General features: G+C 35.1%; 1 protein-coding gene across 6 annotated transcripts in view; it reads right to left on the reverse strand.

Moving 5' to 3' along the window:
- The window catches only part of LOC139117996 (LHFPL tetraspan subfamily member 2a protein-like), a 52988-nt gene that overhangs the window by 10326 nt on the left and 17098 nt on the right, over positions 1-25564 (reverse strand). For 2 of the 6 annotated variants that reach the window (XM_070681263.1, XM_070681261.1), the window contains exon 2: positions 8326-9015. In XM_070681263.1, the coding sequence (XP_070537364.1) occupies positions 8326-8770 (445 nt within the window). In that variant the 5' untranslated portion in view covers positions 8771-9015. Of the gene's footprint in view, positions 1-8325; positions 9016-9118; positions 9251-17899; positions 18043-19296; positions 19318-19730; positions 19843-25564 lie in introns of those variants that run through there. The other 4 variants (XM_070681264.1, XM_070681266.1, XM_070681262.1 and 1 more) reach the window with 4 other exon arrangements.

The following is a 25564-nucleotide window of genomic DNA, read 5'->3' on the forward strand; positions in this document are numbered from 1 at the left end:
AAAGTAATGCAGACAGAAATACAAAATGACCTGAACAGATGACCTTCCAAAAATTGGCATAAAATTATTCAGAATAATTGTTATTGATTAATTGTGTATTGATGGGATTGAATTATTGACGAACACAGAACAACGAAAAATCAATAATTGCTACATGAAGGTGTTACTAGGCAATTGAATCCATACAATTATGAAATATCTGGACAGGAAACAAAGCTGTCAATTTACAGTCTTTTCAAATGGAATATTTAAATTAGCTTCTTTTGTTTACTATAGAGTTAACTTGTCCATTGTGGCATTCATTTCATTAGATGTGTTACACAAAGTACTTCATACACTGTTATCATAAAATCTGCATCTTGAACTCTGAAGTACACAAGGTCGATAGAGGAGATAAAATAAAACATTCATGGCAGCAATAAACATCTGAGTGAGTAGAATTACAATGGAGAGAATTAGTAAGTAATGAGAATACAGATTACCATTATACTGAATTCAGTTTTGATGCTGGAATTTAGCCTTGAAGTTATGTAATTTTTCCCTAAGAAAATCTATAATGGCTGTGTCAGACATTCCTGAGACAGAATATATGAATGTCATTATAATTATTATAGAAATATCCATCTACATGTCTATTCAAAGTGATTTTTTCAGCTTCTGGTAACGATGCATGTAATTGTGACAATTTCCAGGCAGAAAGGCTGGTGCATTATGGGTGAAAAACAAAGCATGATGGGATCAGAGAAAACTCTATTTTTCAGATCGGAGAAATGAGAGGTGACAAATCGGAATAAATTTCAAAATCAGAAAATATTCAGTAATTTCAATGGATGATGATTGCACATTGTTATCTAAAATGGCATGAAAAGTGTTAATATGACAATAAATTTCTCTTTACATATTACAATAGCATACATGGTACTGTCAGACATGTGGGGGCAGTCATCTCAGTCACATCAAGCAAATTAATGTTTGAAGCTCTTCTTTCAATTGTAACTTATAAGAATGACAAATAATAATACTCCAATCATATTATCATGTCGTTCATTATCTGTCAAATCTTGTCATATCATTCCTTATCTGTCAAATCTTATCTCAACTAATATCGTCTCTATACAGGATGATACTATTTTTTTCAATCACAACACACAGTAAGTTGAAAGGAACAAGTTAGTTGCCATGATGACAGATTGTACTCCCCATCAAATTTTAACTCAATTACATGAGAACTGTCAAATCTGTCAGTTATCCAAAAGGCAATATTTCCATCAGTATTACTGCCAGTCATGGCAGACATGATGGAGAGAGAAAAAGACTGGCTGCACATATTATCAAGTTAATTACCAATTTACCAGGCACCTGGACGATGAGTTTCTTGATATAATTAATTTTAGCAGACTAATTATCCTTTTCATGTGACCAGTCAGTACTGGATATTTCTACTTTCAAGGCTATGACCATTTGCTGACACTTTTGAACCATCAATGAATACCTTGGGAATTGCTAATCATAGGATGAGTAATTTCACCATTTACACGATATCACTCGCTGAATAACATATCTTTACAAAAACCCAGACAGCAAATTTTGACATACTTTTATATTGAATTCCATCCTGAAGAGGATGCAAAATTCCTTCACGGTATCTTTATTTTTTTCCGATACAAGAGTGTCTAAAGTTAATCATCTTACAGTGCCAGGAACTGTCTGTTGGGTATCTTCTCTTTGTAATTGTCTGTTATTTTGTAATAAAGTCATATTTTGAACATGATTGAACGATAATTTATGGTCACATTATCTTATCTGTTTTTCACTTATGATCTTTCTTCATTTTTAAATTACTTAATAAATGTAGAAAGGTTTCAAAGCATTGACGGATATCTCATGGTTTAAAATCTTCCATAAAGCTATACACAGCCAACAGCCAATGCATAAAGTTTTCCCTGTTGTTCAAAATGTACCAACCAAACCGTATAGGATGCATCACTCAGAAGTTACCAAGATATTTAATATCAATTTTGTTCCTTTTTTTTTCACAACATCACTTCCCAACCTCACATGAAATTCCATGGGAAAAAACTAACTGAGAACTATATAATAATTATAGGTAGACTAAAGGTGATTTGAACTGCAAAGCCACGCCTAATGGTTATGACGTACAGAAATACAATTTTTAATAACCTTCATTCCTAAAATGCCTGTAGTTTGTAAAAGATTCAAATGAATACACTTGATTCTAGATTCATGATTAATTGACAAGACAAGAATGGATTCAGTAATTTTTCTGCAATTTTTATGAATTCACCGACAATTGAACAGATCAATATACGTATGTTGACATGGCATATGTCTGAATATTTGATATCATTATATGAAATAATAATTATTGCCAATACTCTGTGCTAGGAAGTCATGTAGCTGGACGTTTCAATTCAAATAATTTAGCTAACAGACGGTATTTACCTTGGAATGAATTGTCGAAGTACAATTGCCTCAAGAGCTTGAACTGAATACTGTAAATCTTTTATTTCTGAGTTGTGTCTGATCACTTCAGAAATGAAGAATGTACATTCTTTCTGTCTGCGGATTAAATGCAGAACTACCAAGTATGCACTTTGCCGTAACCTGAGGTCAACCCGGCCCTGACCTGAGAAGGTGCTAATGTAGAAATAAAATAAAGCAGTACTTCTCTTTAGAGAACGCAGACAGTGTTCAGAGTACAATTGTAATTTACTTTTCATTGGCAGTTTTCCAACTGACAGACTGGTCATGCATCACAAACCAACAATTCATAAATAACTTGCTGATCTTTCCAAACAAACAAAGACACACTTGTGAAGTTGCTGGTTACACTGTCAGTCACACTATGATTACCTGGCACATCTTTCTAAATACCAATGATTACATCACAGAAAATACAGAATTCTTCACAAAGTACTGATAAAATTGTGATACAGTGAGTATCCAGTCACTGAACACAAGAACCTGACATTAAATACATGAATTCATGCCATGCAATATCTTCCTTACAATAGATTTCATGAGACCTGGATTTTATCTCTTGTTTCTCAGCTAATCTGACACACATCAGAATGTCATGTAATGTATAGCATATACAAGTACAGTGTGACCTCAATGTGACCTGTCTACCTTGCATTATACTGTGATGTCAGGAGTAGCTTTTATGACTCAATGCACCTTTTATTCTACAAAATCTAATTTTCTCCACATTGCCACTTTCCCTTAAACATTGAAGAAATATGGAATTTCTTCCAAGCCCCTCGCCGTGACTAAGACTTAAAAGACATTTTCTGACAAAACACAATTATACATGTTTAATATTGACTACATTGTCTAAGAGACATATTCACAAAGATATTTAAGTTGAGTAATTTCAGATTTGCATAGCAGAGTACCTATATTTGTATTTTTCTCCTCCTTTTTCAAAGATATTTACAATAGTGGTACAGTATAACTATTTGAATTCAACTAATTATGTAAAATTTTAAGGTATCTCATGTTGATTTGAAAATTTGATCAAGTCTTGTTGTGATATATTTACATACTGGACAGAGTGGCTGATGATGATTGTATGTCATGTATCAAATGGTTCACATTGTCCAATTGACTGTCATGCAGATATGAATGTATAGAAATATTATAACTGAGTCTGAAGATGTCATCTTTACAAACTGGCAAATTGCAGTAACTTTTAATATTTTCATAATTTTTGTTTCATAAAGTAATGTATCTTCTCCCTACAGCATGTTGACATACAATTAAAGCTAAATGCAAATAAAACTGTTGTGTACCATAAAGTCACAGTCCAGACTGAAATTCAGCTGTAAACAATAACACTGGACAATACATTACATCTAGGTGTTTGTTGAAAAAATTGAACACCAAGAATATCAACATGATTTTGGAGAGGAACAAGAAACTGAACAAAATAAAGTACTCAAGAAAATTATAGATAATGAAATTTCAAGCTTGATAAATGCCCTCATCTCTTGTCCAAAGTAGAAAATCTTCAGTAGAAATAACAGTGACAATGACAGTATTAAAATCAAAATCTACCTTAAGGAAAACTCCAACAGAACTCACGGTGTGTTCACATTGTCCTTTTATCACAGACACACTTCACTGAAAATCCAAACAGCACGACACAAGCCTTTGAAATGCCCTCCAGCTTCTTACAGAATTTAATTGCATCAATGCAGGAATGCATTATGTTCTTAAAGCGTTTGGATTATTTGAAAATCCCAGCAGAAAGACTAGGCAGATATCTTTTCCTTTACCATTCATTACAGAAATCTTTTTGGTGTTGTATAACCTTGTAAAAATCTCCATGGTTACATATGACAGAATCAGGTTTTCCTCAGCTTTACAATTCAATTTCTGAAGATGACCAATTATATGGTAAGTTCAATTAACTATTGAGAAGAGATTTTGAAACGGTGAGCTTGGCTGAATTTCTCTGCTACACAGATACAGCTGTGAAGAGCTTTGGTTTTACCGGTATAAATCAAAGGAGTCTAATGTACCATTTTATACAGTTACTGGCGGTGTTCCAAATACATAACTTCACTGTCTCTACTGACATCAAATTGATGTTAGCAATTTTCAGCCAAGTGAAATCATTATAACCATAAACACAATATCTGAGAAAACACATGACTATAAACAGCTATGCATATAGATCTACCGGACTGTAATAATGATTTGAAATCATCTGGCGTATCAGAGGATTGACACGTCAGTACAGTCTTCAAGAGAAAAGAGATGGCTGATATTTGAAGGAACACTGGTTTTCAGTTGACTGGCAAATTGTCAGATTTAACACCATATACCGGTAGGTACTATATTGTATTAAAAATCCAATGTTGCACACAAAAAATACAGCTACACAGAAGCTGCACTGTGGTCATGTGACATTTCTCTGCTGCCTCTATAACACTATGTTGCAACTACCGTACTTCTTCAGTACAACTCTGCCAAGAGTTTCGAAATATCTGAAAGATGTTCAACAATTATTTTGACCATGTCTTAGAATGAGAATGAACAAATGCATCAAACGTCAATTAAATATGTATGGCTGCCTTCGAACTTGCTGCGAATCCGTAGCCTCTGCCACTCGGGTAGCCACTCCCAGCAGAACATGTCAAGGAGTGGCAGGGCTCGTTTTCGCAGCAACCTTCGAACACACAGTATCACCGAACACTTTTCAAATGAAATGTATCTTGAAAGAGTCAAAACACCAATGATCATAAAGATAATTATACTTGAACGCAAAAAGACATTAATAGCGCTGTTCACGGTTACAGGTTTGTAAACTAAATATAGCTGTACGCGCGCGACATCGGACACGCAGTTTGAAATGCGGACAAATTTTATCAATGTTGCATGCATGGCTGTTTTTGCAGCTTGTACTCTGAGTCGTGAATATGTTTTTTAGTATTCATTGTTACACTAGCAGTCGCCCACTGAGATGTATTTTCATCGTTCTTGCATGCGTAATTTTCAAAAGCGTAATCTAAAAAGGCTGACAAATATTTATTTTTGCATATTAATGAGAGAACAGTGACGTAAACTGTGAACGGCCCTAATTGAGCGGATGGACAATGAATCTATCCATGCAAAATGATGACATCATCGCATTTCTTTTCATTTTTCTGTGAATTACACAGATAAAGATTACGTTTACCGTAAACACAGTTGAGACATCCCTAAAAACTCCCCTCATCTGTGACGTGTGAGAATTATACAATATCTGCGTGATATTTTATCAAAAATTGAAACATTTACCATACATAAACATTTTATTGACCTAGTAAAATTCCACAGCACTGGTGTAGTTCAAATTGTTGCGTTTTATCATTACTAAGAATATTACTGATAGTAATTGAAGAACACAGTTAAAACTTTATTTATGGTGTGCATTTTTGACATTCTTCAGAATGTTACATGGTTGGTCAGAGTTTCTTTAACATATAAAAGCCAACCAATTCACAAAGTAGAATTGCAAAGCTGACAGTAATTAGCCATTACAGGCAGTGTATCTCATACAACAACAAAGTAACGCAGTTAATTCTGCAGCTGTACCAACTCATTGTGTGTAATCAAGCCTTACAGATATTTTCATGAGTGTATTGTTCAAATGTATGGGTAATTATACAAGTTCAGCCACCCACCATGGCAAACACTTCACAAAGTAATTACCAAACATTAGCCTAGTTGAAAAGTACTTAAATCTGACACATGCATATTATGGGACATATATTCAACACTTATCAAAGTACAAGTACAAGGTTTATGCATTTAATCACCAAACATAAAACACTTAACTACGCCAGGGTCAATACTTTCAAATCTCACAAGTATGTTAACATATTTATTTCAGTTCCACTAATGGCACTTGCTACAGTCTGGTTCAATTATTTCACTGTAAATGCTTCATTTGATATTGTTCAGTGTCAATTTATTATCTGGCAAAATTTAACCTTTTTTTCAAAATGCTATCATAGTTTATGGTCCAATTTTATCTTTGTACAAAAACTAAAACAGAAAACATTAAAGCACGGTTCAATAGGTCATGACAATTTTTAAACGAAATCTCTGCCTGTAAGTTACAAATTTTCGTTGTCTTACAGTTATATCTAACTAAAGGCAGCTTGTGGTTGTCATTTTGTCAAAGAGAAATTTTCAATGTGAAATTGAAAGGAATTATGGAGAAACTTCTCACTTAATGAAACCACACACACCCACAGCAAACAAGACCATGTTGATCCCAGTATTTGCTAAATTACAATGTACAATTCACACACGTACCAGTAGATACTCCAAAACCAAATTGCATGTCATTGAAAAAAATCTGGAAAATTCTGGATACACTTTTAGGATAATGCAAGTTTTCAAAATTGAATGAAAACAAAATAAACAAGTATTGGAAAATAGTGACATGTTGAAATGGCACAATCATTTCCCCTCCCTGCTATTATCATTTCCCCTCCTCATGATCATAAATTCCCCTCCCCACCATCAAATATTCTTCCCCACCACCATCATTTCCCCTCTCCATCATTATCATTTCCCCTTCCCAACATATTGTTTCTCCTGAGATAATTTCCCCTCCTCATGATCATAAATTCCCCTCCCCACCATCAAATATTCTTCCCCACCACCATCATTTCCCCTCTCCATCATTATCATTTCCCCTCCTCACCATCAATCTCTTGTCACATGATAAATCCCATAATAACTGGTTTTAATCCCCTTTATATTGACATAAGTCTTCTCTCTGCTATGGCAACTCCTCTCTCCACTCATGTGTAAAATTATTTACTAGCTTTTGGGAAATTTTTGTCAAGCTGTTCAACACCCTGCAAAACATTTCCAACAACTGTTTATATCACTAATACCCGTTATAAACAGCAAAGTAAACTCTTCTATAGCAGAGAGCTGAGATTGATCTTAATTGCTCTTTGCATTTACTTGCTTCAGGATGAATATGAGCCTAAAATTCAACCATGTTTAGTGACAAAATAAACAGTATATATTTCTTTTCCAATTACTGTACATGTCAACTAACACTTTCAGATAAACTGGAAATAGCAAAACATGGCTACAATTACAAGGCTAGTTAGTGCCATGTGTATCGAAGTGGAACTAATGTTTGACTCTAACATTGGCACATCATATAAACTTACACCTTACATAAACACAATTTAGTTTCACTTAATTGTTTACTATATTGACTTCCACTGAAATAGCAGAAATAGGGACTGACTATGTGAACTTTACTGATGGAATGCTCTCTTGAAGTAATCTCTACCTGCATGAATGGTTTACACTGTGAATACATTGGCACTAAGTTTTGGGGTCTGCATGTACAGTTCATCCATTTTGAACTCTAAACTACAGTGATGATATGGGCATTTTGGGTTAATACTTTATAGAACTCTAAACAAAGCATATGTGGATTTCAAGTGTGGTTGAACACTTGCTGTGTCATAATATGGGACAACTCCATTATATTAAGGTTTATTTAATATGTAGTTCATAACTCATTTCCATCTAATATGAATAATGAGTTACCATTGTCAGATGCACATATTTCTTATCATTCTGTGGACTATCTGTCATCCACCGTGTGGTTTTGTTGACTTCTACACTATGTGTTTCTAAAGTACACCGCACCAGGTGAAATGTAGAATTATCATGGATAGCATTGCAAATGAAAACAAATGAAAAATGAAAAATAGTCAAGTATCTGGTTCTGATTTCAAATTCAAGACAAGAGGACAAAATGCAAAACTCTGAACTTACCTGCTATTGCTTGTATGAGTCCTGATATTGTAAAAATACTTTTCTTACATATACTTCTGATACACATGCTGAATATGGAAGTCAGAACAACAACACACAACATGATGTAACCAATTCCCAGGAATATGGCACCGGCTTTCCAGTAGTGACTTGGAAGATCAGAGAAGCTCTTGGCATAGGTTGCACAGTTATCTGTGTATTTACCAAACTCATGTAGCTTTGTACATCTATTGTAGATGCCGATTGATGGAGTGTAGAATTCATCTGTGATGACTTCATCGTAGTTGATTGTTGATAGGTCATCTGTGATCCCAGTAAGTCCAACTTTCCGTCTTGGTCCAATCAGCCACTGCGGTGTGATCAGTGCAGCAGTCATTGCCAAGGCCGCCGCTATGCTCAGTAGTGTCCATAGCAATGAACGGCAGGTCACTATCACGTAACACATGGTGGAATGTCAAACTGAAATTTCTCTCAATGAGAAATTTTTCAACAAGCTTGAGAGAACGTTCTACCCTTGTAGACTCTTCCTTTGAGAAATAATGTTAACAACTAGATGGGCTATCAACAACTACAACTTTACCAGGCCAGTCTGTTTAAGCTCTTTGCAGACTACAGTCCCCAGTTATAGGGTACTCTTGAACTTGTTTCTTGAGAAATGCAAACAATCTCCTTTCTTGTCTTCAAGACTTCCTGCAAGAAAAAAAATAAACATCTTCATTGGCAAATCATTTGGCATATTAAGAATAGTTTCAATCATGACCTGACGTGCTTTGATGAATTTACAATATGTTACCATGGCAACAGTCTTTCATGCTTCCTGTCATTGGGCCATCATCTTGGGAGAAGCCCAATATTGTTAAGTCCAATAGCAAATTCCAGTCCACTAATGCTGTCCAGGCTTTGAACTCTGCCCAGGAGCTCTGAAGACCTCCAACAGCAATCAGAAAACACTTACACACTTCCTGGATTATGAACATCCACAGAGATTTAATAGGTTCAAGTTCAATTGTTTAGGTGTTCTATTTTAAGACACACTAGGGGGGTTTGTGTCATCCAGACTGGCACATGAATTACATCACTTACAAAGACTGTGATTGGCTAATTCAGTAGTGATGATGAATCACCATCCAATGATGGCTTTCTTTTCATTTGCCATTCTACATCTGATCTCCACTATGACGTCTGAAACATGTGTTACATAAGTTACAGTCTACTTCAGACAAGGACAAAGACGTTGTGATTCAGGACTTCAGGACTTAAGAAAATAGTTAATTGTTTTTTGATCTTGCAACATAAATGAATGGGTCGTCATCAAAACACACACCCGGCAATGCCTGTGAACAAAAACTAATTACTTATGTATGAAAACAAACACAGTTCCCTACATTTTAGAAAGATACACAGATGGGTAAATGGCCACACTAGAAAACTTCAAACTGTGATGTACAGTATACTAAATAAAGGTACCTTATTGTATGTAAAGATAAATATCAGCTGATTAATATGCTCTATTTAATGTAATATTTTGTTTGACAAGCAAAGTACACTAAAAAATCATTTCACCTCTAATAGTTGTCCAATTGTAATTTCCCAATGATAATCATTTCCATCACACACACTTCTCAGAAACACTACTATCAATAATTGTTTGATATTGAATTTCTTATCTGCTAAATCAATTTCCTTCCAAGATGAATGAATCCAATAGCAATCTTGGCCTTACAGTGAGGTTACTCAGCATGGCCCCAGGGTACAGCAAGGCTAATGTTACAAAATAATGTTCATTCAGGTTCAATGGACAACCTCCATGTTCATTTCAACAGCTGCAAGTACTGTTATCCTGCATTTCTGTTGAGAGTCAAGGCACACACACACACAACTGTATATATTTGCCATTCTGTTCTGGTTTTCTCTGTCTACTTCATTGTCACCATAAAACACTTCTGCTAAATTTAAAAGTCAAATTGTTTCACCGCTTGACTTGCATTGGATACTGATGTCAATTTATCTCTATAATTAATGGATAAAGTGGGTTAAATCTGATGTCTGCTGTCACTTTATTACTAACTTTGAATTTCAACTAGCTAGGAATTAGGTCATTTCTCTCAAGTTCATTATTTCAGTGAAAGCATCTGAGGGAAGCATCACAGAATCTCAGGACAAAATGCAGCTTATTATACCATCATTGATTCATTTAAACAACAAATATAGGAGGATTAATATCCATGGGAATGAACAATATTTTGACATGTCTTTATCAATACCCATTTTCTGCTAGTGTCAATTGGACTATCTTCTCTGTATTTCAATGATGAAAGCCATTCACAGTAAACTTCTCCACTTAGAAATCTCAACCACATATCAAAACTGATGAATTATGTAAAGTAACCAATGTTTAAAACTTGATATTTTTTAGCTAAATACTTCAATCCATGATTTTTTGGGTGGTTTGTTTAGACACTCTTAATGTAGAAAATTGCACTTCTGACACTTTGCAAAAACTGATGTCTGATATTGTCCAAAAATTTGACTGAAAAATCACGGATCATAACAGTGAAACATCCTAGAAAACTGAAGTGAAGTAACTCTTATTGCCAATAATTGTTCTTGGTCATAGATCTTTCCTCTATCAGTTTCAATCATTTCCACCTATCATATCAGATTATATAACACATCCGTTTAAAGCCCACAGGATTTGTCAGAGATAGCAGTACCAGGTGTAGACAATGAAAGCAAGAAGTTATTGTTTCCTGTAACTGTAGTCACTGTATAGCAATCTATGTTACCTGTATGACAATAGTCTTTGTACAGGAGTAAAACTGATGGCATATTCCATGTATGGCTTGTGGCATAGAGTGTCTGGTTAAGCACAACGACAATCAATCCTTCCTGACACAAATTCAATGACAGTACAGAGATCTGGTTTATCGTCTGTACAAATTTAGCTATGTTCCACACAGACTGACTAAAAAACTTACATCATCAAAATATTTTGCCAAGTTACAAATGTCAGTCTTCCAAAACACAAAATTTATGTTTTGATTTCAAACTACTATGTACTCATATTTTTATTCATACAAACTGCAAGATCATTTCCAGATTTTTATAAAACCCTTCACAAGAGAATATAAAGTTGGAATGTGGAAGACAACAAAGCATTTTCAGTTATTTTTATCTCAGACTGGACCCTTTGATACTCTGACCTAAAAATACAGTTGGCATCCAAAATTTAATCCAAACTTCTAGTAAAAGATGATTCAATAACTTAACTATGGTATTGTTGAAAGCAATGGTTTCTAAAATCTTACAGAGTTGAGCAATGGTTTCTAAAATCTTACAGAGTTGAAAGCCTGCAATATGTACCAGTACGTATTCAATGTTATTCTTGTTAAAACTATGACACTACTATAGTAATGTCTCACATATTAAAATCCAACCATGTACAGGTTTTTCCTGCATTTGACTGTTTGATGTGTTAGCTGTCAGGTCCAAACCGTTGATAGCTGATATGTGTGTGGTTATCTAGTGTGGTTTCACAGAATGTTTCACACACCCAACTGTGTTTCCGTTTGAACTCAATGAGTTCAATTGTGCCTGAAACCATAACAACTTGATCCAAATCCTTATCCACTCAAGAAGAACTCTGTTCTGAGTCCTTTGAAATTTGAAAAGACCCACCTGCATATACACATGAACACCTGTATGTATTGTAATGATTATTTATAAACTGTGATGTCATTGCATTACAGAGTTTAATTCGTTTGAGGCTTGGAAGGAGAACATGAATTGACAGATGTACAAAATATAGCATTGTCTATGTTGATAAATTCACAGTCCATTCATACTTAAGCAAGGCGGAACCAACATAAACTCCATTTATCACAATATTTTGATGGTTGTTTTCATGCCAAAGATACTTGTACCTAGAGTTAAAATAATTCTTATTATTTGACTAAAACTTGTACTTGGGTGTTATAACGAGTTCAACTTTGTGGATTGTGTTTTCCAAACAGAGACTTTAAACATAATTGTGGTTATCAATGACCTATCGGATGCTGTGTATTGCTACCTTTAAATATTGATGGTGTTTTAACCCTTTCACCCCCAGTTCCCTGTATACAGGTCCAAGATGACCATTGATAACAATGGGTTTGGGTGGAACCATGGTATTGAAAGGTTTAAGACTGTAAGCTTCAACAAGGTTATGATGCTGTTTAAGTTTTTGACAGCATTGATTTAGATGTATAGATATTGTCAGAAACACTGATCTCCCTTACAATGCACTATTGCAAACACTATTACATATCACATTTGATGGTTTAAAGTTCTCACCTAACAATAGTCTGTTTTTGACAACAATCTCACCTACTACAAAAGAATTTGTTACCCAAGCAGTCTTCTTGTGAAAAGTATTAAAAGATTTATCTTCCCAAAGATGCACAGATCAGTCAATCATACATTGACACTGACAGCCATTCCTATGGTATAAATCACTTTGCTGTTGATTGACACCATCATGATAATATTTCAGCTTGAAATTGATTCAAATAGTATCTCCCATGGGCAACTCTATCCTAAGCTCTAATGGAATTTCAACAAACCGTCAATGACATGGGAAACTTTACATGTACAAACTGGATCATCACTTTATGAAAAGCAATGGCACTCTACTGTAATCTTGTTTTTCCCTTTTTCCTGAGGTACATATTTTTACGTACTTTGTTCTCAGTCTGTTCTGTTCATCTGACATTGCTTTCAGCACGGTCCCTCCACAAAAGTGGAGGGACCGTGCTTTCAGAAAATCACTGGGACATTTTAAACCCTTGTCAAGATTTTTTGGACTTTGTCCGTACCATGATGTTATTTTGGATCGACCTTGGACCTCTGTCTGGCAGACACACATCAATTTAATGAATTGAAAAGCAACCGACAATATGACACCTTCAAGTGGCTTTCTGGTTGTTACAGCTCCACGGTAATGTATGAGAGGGAAAAACAATAAACATTAATAACGGTATTCTCTGTGCTATTCAATATTTTATAAAACATAATTTAAAACTGCTGGTGTAAATGTATACTGGTAATGATACACTTTCTTACAACACGCAACTAATTGTGAAAGTGACTAGATGAGTGGTTTCACAGAAATATTTTGACCAAATATGAGAAACTGACTATAAAAATTTGCATTTTTATGTTGTTTCAACAAAGAATAATTTTGAGAAAATAGGACAAAAAATTCTGAAAATTTAAATGTTCACGCTAACTTGAACAAATCTATGTGATGATACCGCTAGAGGCATAACACATAAATGAAATCAGACCAGCGATTTGTGAAAAGGCTGTCTGAGTATGGACCAAAAAGTTGACATGCGCTAGATGCCGGACATCCGAAAAAGGGTGCCGGACACTATCAGATACAACAGGATGCTGCTGGTCAGTCACCCAAATGATTGGTGGAGCTAAATACGGTATACCTACACTGCATGTTGACGGAAAAACCTTTCCATCCGTTCAATTGCTGACATTATCCTTGTCAACAAATCAGATACTGACTAACATACATGCATTTTATAGGTGTAAAACACACACTGCAGTCAATTTGATAATATGACAACGTACTTTGTACCAGTCCATGCATTGCACTATTTCTAAATCAGCGAGGTCTTTCCTGGAAGTAATCTAACAAGCCACCTTGTTCTCAGGAAATCTAAAGCTTTGCATGTACAGATGTACCTGCACTAGAAACTTACAACTTTCGTACTTCAATTCATTTTTCGTCATTGACAATGCAGTCGGTCAAACACCCATATTTTCTAGAGTAATTACCATCACCAATGTGACAAATAACACAGTTCGATTTATTTGGGTCAACATTATTTTTTAAATTGTTTTTATAGCTTTTGGGAAATTGCCAAGCACTTTCATTACTTCAGTACATTGCCAATGAAAACGGATAGTTGATGATACTTTACTTACAGCAAACTTGCTACAGTACTATAACTACAATATCTGTATAGTTTTCACAATACGTACATGTATCTCAGTGAAACTGAAAATTCCTAAGTCAGAAAATATGTTAAAAATTCCTTATATCCTGTGTACTTCAGAATAGTTGGATGTTATGACTGAGGCAGATAGCAGTCATTGAATTGAACAGACAGATCAAACACACTTGCAGACACCCAACTATTAAATCACAAATAAATACCTAAATTATTGAAAAGTTATGGCAAGGATCAAATGGCAATTCTTGTCTAAATATCAGTTAGTTGACCCTTGTACAGATTCCATTATCTGTTACAGATTGCCATCGCACCATGTCGCCAACAAGCTTTCATACAGAAAAGTCAAACACATTAAAGATATGAAAACTGTTTGTTCACGGTAATTTGACCATATACAAAAGTGACCGACTACCCAGACTTAAGCCAAAATCAACAAAATCGGTAGTTTTTGGGGTCAGAAGTTTGTCCTCGGAAACAAATAATCAATTCAGTTACGTGAAATATCATGAGTATCAGCAGACGTGTTGGGAATATGTGGCCATTGAGGCCCTTCAACTCTAGAATTATTGCACAAAATGTGTTCTAATGACCTATTTTGATCAATATATTGTTCACTTTGGTCCAATTCACACACCTCTTATCTATCTCTGAGTTTATTGGTCCGATTCACACACCTGCTATCTATCTGTGTGTTCATTGGTCCAATTCACACACCTGTTATCTATCTGTGTGTTCATTGGTCCAATTCACACACCTGTTATCTATCTGTGTGTTCATTGGTCCAATTCACACACCTGTTATCTATCGTGTGTGTTCATTGGTCCAATTCAAACACCTGTTATCTATGTGTGTGTTCATTGGTCCAATTCACACACCTGCTATCTATCTGTGTGTTCATTGGTCCAATTCACACACCTGTTATCTATCTGTGTGTTCATTGGTCCAATTCACACACCTGTTATCTATCTGTGTGTTCATTGGTCCAATTCACACACCTGTTATCTATCTGTGTTCACTAAACCATTCCCTGCTGTCTCCATTTCTATGTACTTCTGAACACACCATTGAAAACACTGTTGTTAAAACTACTGGTACCAGACACATGTAATGTCAGATGTTCAAACATCTCTGATACATGATACATGATATCTTTTGTTAAACTTTGACAAATTTATTACATCTTCATTCAGAAGGTTATTTTTGAATGAAATGTTTTCAAATACTGGCAGCATACACATAGCTTTATAATTTACATGTATAAGCAGATGGTATCATATTGCTCAAAAAACACATTTCACACCACAGTTTGCCAAATGCATTATCAAGAACAATGTAAGGACAATATTATTAGCTGATGACAAAATATTTATGATTTCTACAAATGTAACGTAGAAAAGATTATATTGGGTTGATTCCTGACCAGCTCAGCTCCATCATTAGCATGCAATAATGATTATTTGTAAAAAACATTTGGTGAGACTTTCTGTTACAGGAGTGATGCACTTCTTGTATTTTCTGACATAATCAAACCTTTGAATAATGTAACCATACATGTAGGTGGTACACAGGGGTACAATGCATTATCACTATAATCAGTCAGAGTAAAAGTGTAAAAAATTAATAAATTTGTGATTATGAATACTGTCGATAAAAATTAAATATTTCTGTCATTATTGTACAGTTACAAAAGTACCCTACAGCACTCAAATCCTGAATGATGACCAGTATTTATACCAAATGCACGCAGTTGTAACACAAACCATCAGAAATATGGTCAGTATAGTTACACTGCAGCAGCATTGCGCAGTAACTTGCTTGCAACTCTAAACTGCAGTGTACTGTTATGACTCAATTAGTTTGAAACAAAGACTTAACGCTAGACAAGAATTTCTGTTTGTATCAGCTACTGTTGCATGCATTTAGCTATACTTAGTAACAAAGCTACCATCAACTGATGTGTATCAGTGATATTGTCGGTTTACTACACAAATTTCCTTGGGATAAATTTCACAAGGACCTCACTGAGTAGCAGATATCTTGATCTGATCAGCAGACAAGTCATATCACTAAGGTTTTGTGACCTTAAAGTAACACTACCAAGGGTGAACATTGCTCAACTGTCTGACGAAAGGTTACAGAACTATGCCAGATCATTGCACTGTTCAGTTTTAAAACACACTGTCCTTTTTTAACAGCCAGAATTTATGATTTCTCAAGCTCTTTGAACACTTATAGTGAATGTTTTATGAAAGCAGTCTACACAAAAGACTTAATCACACAATAGAAATTTTTATGACATGCCCACGTAACATGTACTGTACATGGTTGGCTATATGGCCCCGGTTATTGAACCTATTGTGTGGTTTCACAAGGGATGTGACAATCGACAAGACCTATCCTATCAAGAAATCACCAGCTTTGATTTATGGGGACATTTACCCTGTCTTCAGACAAGAAACCTTGACATCTTCAACCATTCTGATACCAAGCCATATTCTCACAAAGATATCTGCACAGTCTAAAATTAAAACTTATCTCCCACACCTTGAGGGACAACTACACAGCCAGTAAAATTACCGAGAATCAAAAGAACCAACGTCCAGAACATTTCTGTTTAAGGATTTTCCGACAGAATAAACCATTTCTACTCTAACTAACTGAGAGGATAAACCTTACCTTGGCAGGACCAGAGACTTTTTCCTATAAATCCACAAAAACAGTATTGGAAATCGGATACCACACTGAGTCCATACAACCACTTAATCTATGAAAACAAGCCACTTGGAAATGATTGGCTCCAATAATTCGTTCTTCACACAGGATGTAACCTGGAGTGTGTAACATGCAGTATGTACCTTGAGGGCTGCCAAAGTTTTGCTCTGGCAACTTTTCAACTTTTTTAACAAAGGAAAATCTTCATCTCTGTATCAAAACTGAATGCAGAAATCTGGTGTCTGAGTGAGAACTATGCAGTCTGTCTAGACGGCACTTGTCTGGAGTAGAAATATGTGGCAAACCTTTATGCAAAAGTCATGTTAGGATCACAGTATTAAGGTCACTGATATCTCAGGATGAGTACTTTTTTTACGGTGATGCTAAGAAAAGTATTTTTGTTACGAACATGTAACTGTCACCACTAAAGTTTTGTTCAATCTTTTATTGTACTTGGTAAAGTTCGGCTTCTATACCGGGAAATGGGAGATGTTTAGAGTTAAGCATTTCTTTAAATCCTTACCTCTGAGAGAAGACATGGAAACCAAAACCACTCCACCAAGCCATCACACTACTGACAAAACTCAGTGGGGGTAGACAGCATTGTTTAAGTCATGGTGTGAGTATCATTAGAAACCACAGACTGGCACTGCTATGAAAACTGTTAAAGACAGCCTACTCGGCCAAGCTTTGTGGGACGCAGCAATTGACTGGACACGGCCCAGTAACTGCACACTTAAACTGTCGCAAAAATTGAATATGTCCTAATGGTTCGAGGTAGGACCAACAAAACAAATAAAGTTGATATGTGCTTGAGAGAAAAGAATCAAATAGAGTATGGTTTCAGCAATTACCTGTCAGCTTGCGAAGTATCAGCCACACCAATAGTGTTCTTTGCAAAGACTGTACAGAGACCAATGCATCAGTTGGAACAATGGTTTCAAATGACACAGAACACAATACTGAACACCCAAGGATCCAAAACGCTGAGTTGGCGTTGTGAGTTTACAAGTGTGTGACTCACCTTAGAGTCACCGCACTTCAGTTCAAAGCACCAATGAGGGTTCATTAACATAACCCCTGGGATACCGACACAGCCCCTACATGCAGTCACAGTGGATACCTATAAATATAAACATCCTGAAATGAGTGATTAAAGAGCTCCCATTGGGAAAGACTTCAGTCTCCTCAAGTCCATAAATTGTATTCTGTGCCCCAATTCCTCTGATCTAATCCATGAGTATACAGCATAACTATTTCCTCTCATGGTTTTTGCTACGGGGAGAACCACAAACAGCTCAGCTGGGATGAATATGATAGTTCCTGCCATAGTCTAACCTACTTGGCACCACAAAATAAACTTACTCATAGCATAGTCCCTATAGCAACCAACGATATTTGCCTAGATATTAATGCACCAAAAGTCAGTATCCAATCAGAGTACACAAAGCATAAAATTCACACACAAAAACAGCAAATTCTCTAATATTTCTAGTACTTTGACATTTAATTTCACAAAAATAGGATCAAGCTGTCTTCCTTATACATCTCTACTTTGTTCAGTCATTTTCAGATCAAATTACAGAGTGGCATCTTTATTTGTTCACCCAATTACCAAAAGCAAATACATAAACACACTTTCAACTTTCCAAGGACACACAGCTCACCCTCAGAGCAAGAGTCAGCGGTGCAGGTGGCCTTTCTCAGTTCTGTTTATTTTGGGATTTTATCTATTAAAGGTCAATGCTTTTACTGCAGATCACTGAAGCAAAGAAAGACATACAAGAAGTCACCACACTTTAGATTGAAATGATTGAAAGTGACACAGACTGTCCCATGTAGCAAAGAGTAACTTGTGCCAACATGTTACAGTACAACTGGAAAATTTTAGATTGAGATAAGAAGACATGAGAAGCGATCAGTTTGATTTTGATCAAAATGACATGCATAAAACACACTAGCTATATTCATCACATTGGTATATAGTAGATGACATGTTATGCTATCAATATCTATTACTGAGGGTGTGTGTACATTTACATTGATAACCCAACATACCAGACATCATCATCAGAGCGTTTTCCACACTCATCAATAATATCGCACTGATCCACACAAACAAAAAAACAAAAATTTTTTAGCCAACACGATATACCAACAAAACACACATAAGTAAATCTGAATAGAATCAACTTGACAATGTCAGTTTGTGAGGATACTGAACTAAAGATACATATAAACAGTAGCGTACCTGTATGTCCAGAGGCGGTGAAAGATGCTAGAAGGTAGACACACAAACTCCCTAGAGTCATTTAGACACACTAGACTGAACAAGGTGAAGGCAATGTTACAGGTTGTGACACTGTCTCTATTGTGATATTCATGTGTTCTGATTATTGGCCGTTTGGACATACTTACTTTGCTTACAATGAATTTGTTTTGTCATTACGAGTATATGTTCTGAATTCTCATGAGAGTTGGTCGATTGTTGAAGAATTCAATAAAGCTAGTTAAAACTTTCTGCCAGAGTTTTCACCAAAGCATTGCATACAGCTGCCATCTTCCTTCACTAAAAATGATAAATTAATAATTTCAACATATGTTTTTTTCAGTTCTAAGTACAGCCATCTGGTGTTGAAAAACAGAATGAACAAAACCTGGTACAGGAAAAATGACCAAACATACCTTATGAAATGGAGAACCAGTTGATGTAAGACTGAGCTTTCTATGGGGTGTGGTGACAATGTTTAAACTATGTTTGACTGCAGTTTGAAATGTGCAAGCGTATCAGGCTACAGCACACTCTCAGCATGGAAAGGTCACGACCCTGAAGTATCAACTTCCATCACCAATGAAGGTTTAAGGTTCAGGGTGATAGGCTAGGACCAGAATTAGACTAAACCAGATTTTTACAAAGCGTCTAGATCACATGGTAACAGTGTGAGATATCAGCATGCACCCTGTGGGTTAATATGTCCTATATAACCTTTATGTATATGGTTAAATAACACAAGTCTAATCCAGTGATCTTGCGACAGAAACTCCATCATATACCTTCACTGATGAAAACGGGAAATTTCAACTGGAATTAAAATCATCACATTTAATGTATGTTCACATATCTAACTGCACTTCCATAGCAATTTAACCAACAATAATTTACTGTTACCAGAATTTTTACATCATCTGACTTGCTTGAACTTTAAGTTCAATTCTTCAACTACACTTCCCACAGGGGGTACACATTTTGAAACTTTCAGCATAGACCCTAGAAAAAGAGGGTCTATGCTTCAGCCAAAGAAAACATTCTTACTTAGTGCTACACATGAAATTTACACACAGAAGAATGTAAAATCTATCTAGGTGGTAGATTTTAATTTGCCTGAAAGCACTTTTTTCATGAAATAAAGGCAGGCAGGTTTTCAACTGATTGCTTGAGACCAAACAAAAGCTCTGAAGACTTAATCCACTCAACAGAATGGACATATCAACCTTTTCCTTGACACACACTGACTGGCAAAACACATGGAAAGACTTTCCATACACAACAACTCCACAGCAAGGAATATTTTTTTCTGATCCACAGATTCATTTTAAATTCATGCCATGTTTAAAGTAAATGGTTTAGGAACAGGTCTATTAAATCTTCAATAAAAATGGAAGGAAGAGATATTACCAATGTACAGGATTGTATTTGCCAAGTAGGGTACGCTTAAAAGTAGCATTGCACAAATCATTGATTTCACAGAGAGGGAAATCTACAAGAATCTGTGAATGCAGCACTACTTTCATGTAATCTAGTAAGATATCCTGTACAAGCATTCCTGCAAATATGTAGATGATGTTAACTATAGACATCAATTAGTTTATCCTAAGATTGAAAACAATACTTCTTATTCAGCCTGAAGACAAAAAACACAACAAACTTGCCTGAATAGCAGCAAGAACAGATGTTTAATAACTCTAAATACCCAAGAATAAATTTTAAGGCAAAAATTTATGGGCCATTTTAATTAAATCACGTGATCACTTCAAATGGCTTTTTCATATTGTTTTATTTTTTAACTATGTATTCTCGTCACAAAGATAAATTAATATCTGCACAAATTGCCTCTAAAATGACTGTACTTGTACTTCTAAAATTAGTTGAATTTTGTCTAAAATTATTCCACCAAGGCTACTATTTCAGTAAATTTATTTGAAGGGTGTACTTGACACCAGGGTGGTGATAGACTATTTGTCTAGATCAGTACCATAGCTGTACCGTTGTTTTTATACCCTGCATGTTAACTGAGGTTTCGAGTCTTACATTTGATCACTAAACTATAAATATCAAGACAGATTTTATTCAATTTGCAAATGATCAGTTATAGCCTGTGGGATAGAATACATGAAAGAACAGATCAGTTTATACCTTCAATCATTTCTGAGCTAAGGTTGAAAAGAAAGCATTCTGGGAAAATATGAATAGGAAAATGTATTATGGGATATAAACTTGAGCATTTTAAATGAAATTACCTTGCTTTGCTCAATAAACTACATGTTTTTATAAGTTTCTATTACTACTATACTATTACTATTACAACTATACTAGTCTTAGATAGAATGATGTCTTACTGGGTGATAAAACGTGAGAAAATTGTTAAATGTCTCTACAAACAATATTTACAGCTCTGATTGTCAAAATATCAAGGTACAAACTTCTTTCCAAAAACTGGACAAAACTGAAACATGTCAATAAAACCAAAAAGAGGTATATTTACAAATTTGCAGACAAAGTAATCAACATTTGTTGTTGTTTGAGAACAGAAGTTCATACTGAGGATGTCATTTGCAATTTGTTGTACATTGTCACATATCAGATAGGCTCTGTCAAAGTGTCTGACTAGATTATCAATGCATCTTGTCTCCTTGAGGCTTGCAACAAAACAGCTGAGTCATAGCAACATTTCAAATGTCTTTCATCAAAAGGTAGACTAGATGGGGGACAAACTATGATATAGTACAGTGTCTGTCTGTCTGTCTGTCTGTCTGTCTGTGTGATAGGCAGGCTAGCTGATCAATACTCTGAAACACAAGGTGAATGTGTTTGTCAGAGAACTCTAAACATGAACTCTGACTGCTCAGAATGCTTAATTGCTTTCCTTGCCGGTGTTATTGCCTTTTATTTTTATGGTATTCATACTTCGCTGGGTTGAAAATTGACAATGTGTCTGAAATGCCCATTGCAAAGTTATTGCTGCTTGGTACATTGGTTTTAATTATAATTACATCGGTGGCTGGTAGTGTCAGATATGTCACATGTGATTATCTTGGTCAAAACTATAGACAGACCCATGGACCAACTAGATGGAGTGAAAATTACTCAACTAAATGCAATCCACTCAGTATTTTCTACTAACATTCAAATCAAGCATGCAACACCAAGCTCAATACATTCATTTACTTTGTGATTTTAACACCGTACAGTCAGTAATGATGAACGTATTGATGGATGCAGTGTCAATAGAACATTAACAATAAATATCAGTGCACCTATTCTTGCAATAACACATTCAAATGGTCTAAATCATCTATTGAAATGTTCTTTTACAATATTTAACAATTTGAGTAATAATTTTAGTAATAATTTGTAAAAAATGTCACATATATCATAATTCTTGAATACACAATGTTTCTGGCAGAGATTAATTCTTCTAATACTTTGCTACAAATGATATATCATAAGAGAGAGAAAATAACTCCACTAAATCACAATCTATCACACACATTCTCTTCTGGATATTCAAACTTGTGTAAATCAGTGCTCTCTAATATACTAGAATTTCCACTGAGATATATACAGGACAACAACTGAGCTCTCATAAATTCTACCTGTTTTTTTAATAAGAATATATTTCAAAGCCTTCAATATATCAACATACCAGTAAATCAAAGTCATCATTCAGCTATTTAATAGGACTGAATAAAATCTAGGGCAGTGTGCCTCCAAGAATAAATTTTAAATAAACCTATCAAAACGTTGACATTGTGAAAACATTTAAATCACTTTGCTGTGGCAGTATCTAGTACAACATTCCTGTGAACACTCAGACAAAATGTCACACCCACTCAATACAGAAGCCAAGTCTTAGCCTGAACTCTTCACACACCCTAACCACGGCTAAGTATCCAGACTGTTTCAGACACAGCCATCATTAATCATGACAATCTAAGTCCACACAAGCTTGACACACAGATTAACGTTAATCCATCATACTGGATATCTGTTCCAAATCTCTTGTAAAGATCCATACCAACAGATCCAATTTATGAATATCAGCAACAATCACAAACTGTGCAATTCTAAACACCAAAAATATGACATGGTGGAAAGATTTCATGTCACCTGATATCACTGGCTGAATTTGACTTTAAGGTGATATTATCAGGTCAATGTATCACTTCCATGAATTTCAGAGTACTTTTCTAAAACAGTAAATGATTAAATCATAGTCAAGTGCCTTCCATGTGTTTCATTATTTCCAGACTGTCTCTGATATTATGAGAAATAACCAACTCACTGGGTTAGACAGTTCTTTTAGAGTTTGTTTCGAAATACAACTTTCTGCCAAGGTAAGCTGTGAGCCCTGAACCAAACCTAGTTCTTTGTAAGATGTCATTTTGACTTAGAATTAAATTGTGTTTCTAAATGTGTGAATTTGCAGACACCTGTAGGAGACAAGATACTTTTTATTCACGTTGTATTTAGGATTAGCATTGTTTGGATCAAACAACCGGGTATGTGCCAATTTGTCTATCGATAGAATATTTATTACGCAGGTAATTTGCTTCTCTGAAAACTTTTGTTCAAACTGGTACAAAGATCAATACATTTTCCGTAAGCAGACTTTATGAATTGGAACAGTTATATGTTAATTTGAAACAGTGACAAACAACACAGAGTTGATGGTAAATAATCACCCAAGTGTTAGCTAATCTACATACAATCTAGACACTGTTGGAATATGGACAAAGATTATCTGGGAGACATGGTCATACACAAGCTGCAAGTTTAACCCTTTCACCCCTAGTTCCCTGTATACCCCTGTATACAGGTCCAACTTTACCATAGATTAATACATTTAAAAGACTGCTTGGACTGAAACTTAACGAATGCTATCATTTATATTGATATGTAAGTTATTGCCTGCTAAATTTTAGAGTTATTTGTATGGTTTAAGTTTCACCTTGAATTATAATAATGGGTTCAATTGAAAATACAATTATAATTAAGCTAAGAGAGTATAAATTGAGTTGGTAATACTGGAAAAGCAGTCTTTTAACATCATTGGGCTTTTCTGTAAGCATTGTCGCCAAAGAAATAAAGATTTTTATTTGCCATCCACAAGCCACTACTCTGGTAGATATCTGGTTTCCCACTCGCACCACGATCAAAGACTTACTAGTAATATATTGTCACCATGACAACAGACAATTTACATGCAAATTATGCACAAGGTATTAAATAATGAAATTATTAAACAATAATATTGCGTTAGTGAGGACTTGTTGCTAAGGTTACTGCTAATATTGTGCTAATTTGTCAGAATCAATATTACACATCAAAATGTACATAAATTATGCTTGAAATCTACAGAATAATGATGTATGCAAAATATAGAACCAATTATGCAAATTTTGATGAAAGTTTGGCAAATTGCCAAAGTTTTTGAAAAATTCCTGAGTTGGAATTCTGATGACACAGATGTAAGAATTCTCCTTTACTATTTGTGATTGCAGCTCAAAAACAGAGCAAACATATTTGAATTAAACATTCAACACTGCGTGTTTCTGCTTTGGCAAAATTTTCCTGTAGGATTCTTTTCTGCTGCAGGACACCAAGTAGAGACTTGAGAGTTTGATTCTGTTTGGAGTAAAAATGTCATATTGCAAATTCTGAACACATCATCCTCTGCAAACACTCCCAACTAATTACACTGAATAGAGACAGAATACACACACATACCCTTGCATTTAATTAGTCTGTCTATAAACCGTGTCTGATTAAATTCCATGGCATCAGCTATGCCGGCATGATTAATATTCCATATGGCAACATTTCTAATCTCCTAGGAAAACAGACCTTTGGATATTATACACACAAATGGAAAATTTCAAAATTTAAGTTTCCTGATCAAACAAATCTACTTAACAATGTTTACTCAACCATGTGCAGCTGGAGTTATAAAGCATACAGCTCCTTAATTTCATAAACACTAAAATATGACTTTCTCTACAATAGCTATCACTGAAATATTTTCACCATTTTGTCACACATCCAGGAACAAAAGCTGATAATGCTAACCCATGGTCCCTTTATGGCTAACCTCATGTAACCTCATGATTCTTTCAAGTATCACATGTGTAGGCCATGGAAAGCAATTTATTTGTGGTTGCCCATTGCAGGTCATTCACCCCAACCACCTGAACTTTGACCTTCACATTTTGCGCATCCTTTACCCTTGCTTGTTTAAACT

Source organism: Ptychodera flava, chromosome 18 (assembly GCF_041260155.1).
Source record: "Ptychodera flava strain L36383 chromosome 18, AS_Pfla_20210202, whole genome shotgun sequence".
NCBI classification, from domain to species: domain Eukaryota; kingdom Metazoa; phylum Hemichordata; class Enteropneusta; family Ptychoderidae; genus Ptychodera; species Ptychodera flava.